The following is a 9221-nucleotide window of genomic DNA, read 5'->3' as shown; positions in this document are numbered from 1 at the left end:
AAGCCTTCAAAAACCATACTTATAGTTACACTAGCGAAAAATCCAATTAGTAACATTTAGTATATTTTTAATTTGAACAATAGGTAGAATACAAAAAAAATTTTTAATTAAACATTTTTTAAAAATTATACTAGTTTTCTGCACATTTCTAACGTTCAGCAGTATTTTGAATTCTTTGTCATGATCATATTTTCTCTCTATTTTTTTTTTTCACATATTTAATATTAATTTTTTTTTCAAGCTTAGACATATTAATATGTCTAAGCTTGAAATATATACGAGTTTATCTTGGTTCAAAAGTTAAAATGATTAAATATGTGAAAAAAATATTTATTTAGTTATAGCTAAATAATTATTTTTATCTAGACTCAAGTGTTACTAAAACTGTGAAATATGACAATTTTGGCTACCCTCCAAAGGTTATAGAACATGTACATTTTGGGAATCTCTATAAACTAGTAAGCTGCAATAAAGTAAACTTCTTACATTAAAAATCCTTATTAATGTTCTCGAGATTGATTATCATCTTCAGATCATCATTCCAAAGCTTTGATTCTGTTTGGTATCTTACAAAAAATCTTTGATTTTGTTCAATTCTGTTATTCATCTATCAACATCAGTTGAAAAATAGATCTTTCATATCTATTTTTCAACTGATTCAACAAGAATTGGTCTCAAAAATATTAATCAAAGTGTTAGGACTTCCTAATGTAAGGAGTTTATGTATTTATTTTGGTTAGTTTAAATAAAGAAGTTAAGATATGTCATGCAATCCAATAAGACTACATGTTACTTTTATTTTTTGAGTTTCATTTTCAAAATTTGAAATATACTCACTTCAAGTTATCTAAATTTATACTTTAAAAATTTTCAATTAACTGTATTTTCTTAACATGAATTTAAATATGAATGTCAAGGAGAATAATAGCAGGTTCAATTTATCCAGTAGTTTGAATTAATCAAATTTTTCTGTCTTTGATATCTGTGTAATATATATATATATTCATATGTGAGATTGAATCAAAAAGGTGACAGTAAAATATCATAAATTACATGTTTCAAATCATGTTCAAAAATATTCATTTCTAAGAACCTTAGACTATTTAACAATACAGAATTGCATCTCACATTTACTTTTGATGTAATGTTTATTTACTTTTCTTTATGCAATATAGAAAATGTTGGTGTTGATATTAAGAATAGTGTTTAAGTTATTAATAAAATTTAATTGTAAAGATAGCTAAATCATTAAAGGTTTGCATGAAAAATATAGTTAGATCTGCCATAAAGAAAAAAACTATTTATGAATAGATCAGAAGATTTAAATAGAGTCCTAAAATAGTTGAAGTCCTTTATGTGTAAAGGACCAAATATCTTAGGATCTTAATCTTCTAAATATGAAACTGTTACAACTGCTTAGAGATTTATAAATGGCTGTATCCAAATAATTTTAACTAAGAATTTAGCCAAGCCTTTCATTCATCCACACACAAGAACCCTATTATATCCTGGTAATAACAAATTTTAATTAAAACTAACATTTTTTACCATAATCATGGTCTTCCTCAGGCTTTTGACCAGTACAATTCAAATATGGAACGGAACACATTAACCTTCCACTCAACAAGTGTCTAAAACATTTCATGTAAAATAATGAAACAAAGAGTAGACCTTGCTGTTAGTCTTTCAAATTAAATAGATAATGTTGCACAGGATTTTATGCAGAGAATTTTAATTGAAGATGATACTCAGATCAATAAATATGATCCAAACAGTAAAATTTAGTTCAAACAATAGTTCCCAAAGAGTCATGTGGACTAATCAAGTTTAAATCTGAGAGATCAGTTCAAAAGATAATAGTTATTGTTTTTTCAGGATTCCAAAGTAATAATTTTATTGGATATTCTTAACAGACTAAAGATCATAATAGGAACTTTTCTACAAATAGGTTCTAATTAATTGAAAGCTAAACTTTTGATTTAAGTAGAATCTGTTCAATTTAATACCATGAGAGTTGCATTCTGTTCTTTTCTGCCATGGCAATGCATTTGAACACATTTCCAAGATTCAATTTATTATGGAAATGATCTAGAATGGTAGAAATACTTTGAGAATTGCATGCCCTAATTCTTCATTTAATAACAACAGCTAGATTGGATTAAATTTGATACTAAATGTAATAAAACTACTGTTTGATTGATCAATGTATTTGCTACATATTTTGTTAAGTAAAATTTAATTTCATTTTTCTAGGCAAAGTTTTGATTCATGCTTGCATCTACAATGTGATCAATGTGTATGGTGTATATGTGCTCAACATTCATTTGATATTTTTTCTACACAGTATAACCCAAATTATCCAAGGTAATGAATGTGACCAATGCTTCCTTGGATAACTGAAAACTTGGGTAAAACAAATGGTCATGGCCACTCTGGATTAAAAATTACAAATATAAAAGATTTATCTGGTAGCACTTTTTCTTAACTTAAGTCTCTTTTTATACCATAGTGAATTTAATCATATATAAGAAAAACAATTTTTAATCATTTATTATACAGTTAATGTATAGTTAAGTAGTTTAAGAGGAAAAATATGTATTGTCGTAGTTATGTTTTAATACGAATGAAGTTAAAATGATAAAAGGTAACAAACAAATCATTTGGCAATATATATTATCATTTTAAACTTTCTTTTATGAATTACAACTTAATGTGAGAATCAGGATTTAAATGGGGGGAGTCATTTTTAAAGAAATTAGTGGATAAAAAGAATGTTTTTATTTTCGACTAAAAAAATATTTTATTTTGGAGAGAAGTTAAACAAAGAAAGGATGTAGCTTTTATCATTTTAAAAAGAAGGAAAGTAAACTTCCTTTCCTACGGCTGACTTTGGAAGTTGAGTCAGAAGTGGTCGCTCATGTGACCTGGCCGTTTGTTAGGTCATTAACTTGGATAAAAGGGACATTCCCTCCACTCCAGGCAGTTCTCCAGTAATTGCCACATAAGGCACAGTTCCTGGAAGAGAATTTGCCATGCAAATTTAACAGTTTGAATTGGCCATACTACGCCCTGTTCAACAAAACTACTGGTTCTATTAGAAGATTCTCCTCATATGTATCTAACATGTATGAACAAAGAAAAGTATTGTTAAGGTAGTATAAATCATTAGAAATATTGTAAACTCTCTTTGCAAGATAGGTATAGTTTGTAAGATAGATAATCTGGTATCTCCATGAGGATAGGCATAGCTTATATTGTTTATAATTCCATTTATTTGCATTATTATGTCATTTGTATTTTTATTGATCATTTGTATTTTATTGTAATTATCCCTTTTATTTGTTTATAATAAATTTATTGTTATTAGTATCAAATGATCTCCTGCATTTTCCCACTCGTTCAACTGTTAATCCTCTTATGATTTATTCGGATGTTGTTACTCAAACTTCACAGATATTTATAATTAGAAGTAACGAAAGTTGAGGAAAGTGTGCAATGGATTGTAATATGAAATTTCAAACTTTTAAAGAACAAATGGACTTTTAAAGAATGATTTTATTTAAATTTGGATAAATCTTGGAATTTATCTATTAAAATAAAATAAGGGAAAATAATCATTAAATTAATACAAAATACTTTGTTTTTTGCATGTTGTATTGAATGAAATAATGCATTTTACTTAAATATTGAATAATATTAAAATACAAAATGACTGATGATTGAAAAATATAAAGTATTAGAAAAGTAAATAAATTTGAATATTAAAAGAGGGCTGGCCATATGGCTGAGGTGGTTAAAGCATCAACCTACAGCTCTGAGGATCCAAGATTGAATCCAAGCAAGTGAGAATCCCAGGAATTTTTTAGAGGTGGTGTGTTTCAGATAAGTTGGATCCCATCTCATCATTTGGCTGCCCCATTGTAGTTCAAGTCAAACCCATGATGGGTATGGAAAAAAGCTCTCTTAGTGTCCACGGGATAAGTGTCCAAAATGAAAAAAAAAATTAGAAAGGTGTAAAAGGAAAACAAATCTAAATATCAAAAGATATGGAATGAGTGATGTAATGAGTAAAAAAATATAAGATATAATATCTTATATTTTTTTATACAGTAGAGCATTGATTATCCAAAACAATTCGGGACTGGGGTTGTTTGGATAACTGATCATATATGAAAAAATATATTAACCTATCCCGTAGTGAAATTTTTCTCCGTTGCATGTCGCTTCACATTGAATTTTGTCAATGGTAAGCCTAATGAAAATTTTTTTAAAATAATAATCATGGCTATTGTATTGTTAAAAATTATTTTCACAAACAAAATAAATATATTTTTAAAAAAAATAATTATATTTCAGAAGTTAATCTATTATCAAAAACATTCCAATTCAGCACAACACATGTCATGACACAGTCCTCAGAAAAATACCACACAAAACAAGCAAAACTCTTTCTTTTTCTTGGGTTTATATGGAGATGTTTTAGGCTATATTTTCAGCGAATAACACCATTCATGATGGGAAACAAAAGCCTCGTTCAAATACTGGCGCATCCTTAAGTACCCTCTCAATGTGTGTTGTGCTGAATTGGAATCTTTTTGATACTAGATTAACTTCTGAAATAGAATTTTTTTTTTGTTTTTATATTTTTCAATATATTTATTTTGTTTGCGCAAAATAAAGAAATAATTTTTAACGATACATAATGGTCACGCCAGCACTGCCAGCTAAAACATGCACACCAACAAAAATAATATTGGAGTAGCCCAAGACAGCCAAATATTGCAGCGCCACAGCACTAGCGGAAATTTGAATTTGCCGACTGGAAAGCTTTTGGTTGATTGGTATTCGGATAATCGATGCTCTACTGTAATTCTTAAATCAGATTGAAATAATTTATTTAGAAATTTTTCAACTATTGATTATTAATACAATGTCTAATATAATTTTTGATTTTAGGAAATACCACGTACTCCTGATCATGCACCTTCACGAACATTTTATTTGTTTCATGTTGATTTGGTTCAGGTAATCATTTCTATTATAAAAATTATAATACATAATTCCAATTCCTATATCTAGAAAAATTAAACAAATAAAAAATAGATTTTTCTTTATTTATTTTCAGCTATGTCGATCATTATTAGATAGATGCTACAAAGTCATGTTTAATTCGATATGTCATAGAGAATTTATAAATAGGGAACACAAAAGACTTTTAGAGAAAAAGCAGAGGGTGGAAGCAATAACTGCAACCCTTCAACAGAGTGGTGCTGATAGTACACAGATTCAAGAAGTATGTTAATAATGTAGAATCATAAAGACAGTAGAGCATCGATTATCTGAATCAATTAGGGACTGGGGTTGTTCAGAAAATCAATTTTATGGATAATCAATTATGTATGAAAAAATATATTAATCTATCTCATGTTGAAATTTGTTCAAATCTTGGCACATCCTGGTACCCTCTCATGGTTGTGCCAGTGCTGCCAGCTAAAGCACGTGCACCAACAAAAATAATATTGGAGTATCCCAAGACATAGCCAAAGATTGCAGCACCACAGCACTAGTGGAAATTTAAATTTGCTGACTGGAAAGCTTTCGGTTAATTGACATTTTGGTTGATCAATATTCAGATAATCGATGCTCTACTGTATAAATAATTTATATTCAATTTTAAAATGATTTAGAAAATTTGGATTAAACTACTGAAAAAATTTTAAGTTGTTACATAAAACAAAAATATAAATTCTTATTATTTCTACTTCATTTTTATGATCAGGGAAAATACTCTTTATAGCATAATTTTGAAAATTAAATAAATTCTAGATGAGTAATTTTTGAAGTGTGGTCCACAGACTGTACATTGAGAATTACTGATCTAGAATTTATTGCAGACTAGAATCCACGGACTGATCTAGTCATTTCCCTAAATAGAATTTTATGCTGTTTAGTCAGAGAAAAGAAAATTTTCATGCATCACATATCTTTTGCATTAGGTTATCAAATAGACTATAGATAAAATATTTTGGTACACATCTAAGGTGATATTTACAATATAAGATGTGGACAGGGACATAAATTGTCCACTTAGGCACCTATGATTTGATTTAAGTAGCCGATAGATTGACTAACTTTGAGAACCACTGTTCTAGATCAAATTTCACTAATTGAGTAATTTAATATGCTAACAATTAAAAATTTAAGCTGTTTGATTATGAGAATCTATAAGATGAGATTGACAAAAATTTGGCAATAATCATGTAAATATTTCAGAAATACTGTATTTGTAGAGTAAATAAAAACTATATTAAAATCTAATTTCATAAATTTGGGAATATCTTTGTTACAAAAAACCACAAAGAGTGAAATAAGAATAGAACTACAATTCAATAATTTATCTGAGTGAAGAATTATAAGAAACACTTGGAAGATAAAACCAGTATCAGAATGTGGAAAAATATTTCAAAAGGTGAAGATACAGAGCAATTTATCCACAAGTTCTAATCCAATTGTATACATCATTAATTTTTGAGCTATCTAAATACTCATAACTAGAGAAAGGATTTTAAGATGCAGCACCTTTCCAAAAATATAGCTTTTTTCATACAGATAGTTTAATATATATATTTTGGGGAATGAAATGAAGCAAAATGAATACACTGTGTTGCATCTTTTTGTGAGATTAGCACGTTTCTCCCCCTTTACCCCTTTGACAATTCAGCACTGTTTTCCTCAAATATCTGCGTGTTTTTAAAAAATTGGACAGAAAAATTAAATTTAAAAATATTTTCACTCTTCTTGAACAGCTACGTAAAATTCCATGCCCTTATTTTGTAGAGTAGATCAAGAGCTATAAAATGGCATATTTACCATCATTGTAGCCCCAATAGTTCCCAAGATGATGTAGCAAAGCCTATGAAAGAAAATAAACTTTGACAGAACAGTAGCACTATTCACCAATTCTCTATGAGGTCCATGCCCACTATATAAAGAAGGCTCAGAAAAAGGCATTTCATTCTGGCCTTGGATTCTGTGATGGGTATTTGCTCTATATAGTTGATTAGTAGACCCCATCACGTATTGTTGTGGCTCAAAATGTATCTATTATAAATGTATAACACTTCCCTTGTGGGGGTAATTTTTTGAAAAATCCCTTCTTAGTGTACATTCTCTTGACGTACCCTATTAAAACACAAAAATCCGCATCTAAAATAGTATAAATAGAAGCAGAATTCTTTTCGGTAAGACTTAATCCTGTCCCTTCAGTGGGGTTGAATTTTGACATGTATATTATATAAAAACACGTGCGTATTCGAATGCAGCGTTGTGTCAAAATTTCAAAGGAATCAGTAGGAACAAATGAACATTACATTTTTATTTATATAGATAGATAGATAGATAGATGATGATCTGCTTTAGTTCATTTTCACGGAAAAGCAAACTTAGGTTGTCATACTCATAGCGCCATCTGTTGGACATAAAAGCCTTAACCCTAAATGATATCTTTTAATTTATATGAATGTTAATGGAATAATATACAGCCTATGTCCACCTTGAAGTTCCATTCTAAATATTGGTGAAAGAATTTTTGAAATTAGATGAGTAGTTTCGGAGATTACCCGCTACATCCAAACTTACAAACATTACCTCTTTATAATAGTAGAGATTAGTGTTGCACTAGTACAAACCAGAGCCCATTGTTCACAATAAAACCATTATGTATTATGCACTTTTAGAAGAATTCAAGATGCAATTCATTGAAACTGATGGTCTCATTCTTTGATGTGCTGTCTCCAATGTAATTATTGTGATTGATGAGAAGCAACACAGAGACAGAAAATAAACCAGCACATCTGGTACAACAATCATGCAAGGAACATTGAACTTCACAAGTCAAAACCTAAGCAAACTGTCTTGATGTGTCTTCACTTCAGGATCTGAAAAGCAGCAGTCATCAAGTGAGTTCAGTGCTGATCTTACCACATCATTAATCCAAACTATAAGCTTGGATTACTATTAATCCAAACTTTTTAAGATGTAGCAACTTGAGAAGACAAATGCTGCACAGTAATGCATTCAATGATTTATGCATGAAGCTGTGGCCAGGGCACATACACCATAAAAAAGTCAGGCTTGTGGTGAGCAATCAAGCATGCTGTATGCTTTTGGCTTTCCAATAACTGAAGGCCATTTACCTAACCTCAAGCATGTGACATGTATTGCACATGGTCTATACTGTGTTTGTGAATATATCAGGGAAGAATACAGTAAGGTAAATGACTTCATTGCTGCTCTGAAGAACACTCTTATAAAAGCCTCCAGTCATGAGAAGTCATTGGACTCTACCTACCACAATTTCCTATCATAACCAAAGTGGCGTAAATGGATGAGATGTGCAGTTTTAGAAAAATATATTTCTTGTTAGACCAGTTGTTCTCATCCAGGGGTACGAGCGTAAATTGAAGAGGTACATCTAACTTTCACTATAAAATGACGTATGTTAATCAATTTGCTGTAAATTATTAACACAAGAAACAAGAAATGACAAAAACTTGCTTTAAAATATCGCAGTATGAACATTGATTTCCCTTTTAACAGTCCAGATTTGCCCGTATATTTGTGCCGTTAGTGCCGAGTGAACCTGTAGTCTAGTAAAATTACGGTTTAACTGAGCATTAATGTTAGAATAGAAAAAAATTTTTTATTCTCTTCTATAATTATTGCTCAATGAGATTGGGGTCTTTTGTGTTTTTATTGGACTACTGGTATTAGGAATAACGAGGCCTGGATTGTACCCCTACCATGCAATGCATGTCACTGCATGCGTGCATTACTTGATATTTAGCAAATTTAGATATTACATTGTTTACAAAAATTGAAAGATTCGTTTATTGTTCTGCACATTATAAATTTACAGCCATTACTTTTAAGGTCAGTATACAATTATAATCTCTATTTAAAAACGTGGAAACCAAATTTTGAAAAAATTGCTGAAGATTTATCGCAACAAATATCCCATTAAATTTTGTTAGAAATTATTGTAGAATAATTTAAATTTTCTTTATTGTTAATTATAATTATTTATTTTTAGGAAATGTAATTTATGCAAGTATTCTGTGATTTTATATAATATACTTATCAAATAATAATAAATAAATGTATGTACCTGATTAAATTTATTATTATTTACGTAAAATAAGTAATTCACTTTTAGTTATAGA

At 29.3% G+C, this 9221-nt stretch overlaps 1 protein-coding gene across 1 annotated transcript in view; it reads left to right on the top strand.

Moving 5' to 3' along the window:
• LOC111627009 (DNA-directed RNA polymerase III subunit RPC3-like) overlaps positions 1-5525 on the top strand; it is a 23520-nt gene extending 17995 nt beyond the window's left edge. Inside the window, exons 9-10 of the mRNA XM_023370552.1 lie at positions 4957-5025; positions 5126-5525. Coding sequence (XP_023226320.1) covers positions 4957-5025; positions 5126-5302 — 246 coding nt within the window. The 3' untranslated portion in view covers positions 5303-5525. The remainder of the gene's footprint in view (positions 1-4956; positions 5026-5125) is intronic.
• The last annotated feature ends 3696 nt before the right edge of the window (positions 5526-9221 follow it).

Source organism: Centruroides sculpturatus, unplaced genomic scaffold, assembly GCF_000671375.1.
Source record: "Centruroides sculpturatus isolate CEXI.00-Female unplaced genomic scaffold, Cexi_2.0 scaffold445, whole genome shotgun sequence".
Taxonomy (NCBI): Eukaryota; Metazoa; Arthropoda; class Arachnida; order Scorpiones; family Buthidae; genus Centruroides; species Centruroides sculpturatus.
Note: the sequence above shows the minus strand (reverse complement) of the source record. Positions and strands in the feature narration are given on the sequence as shown.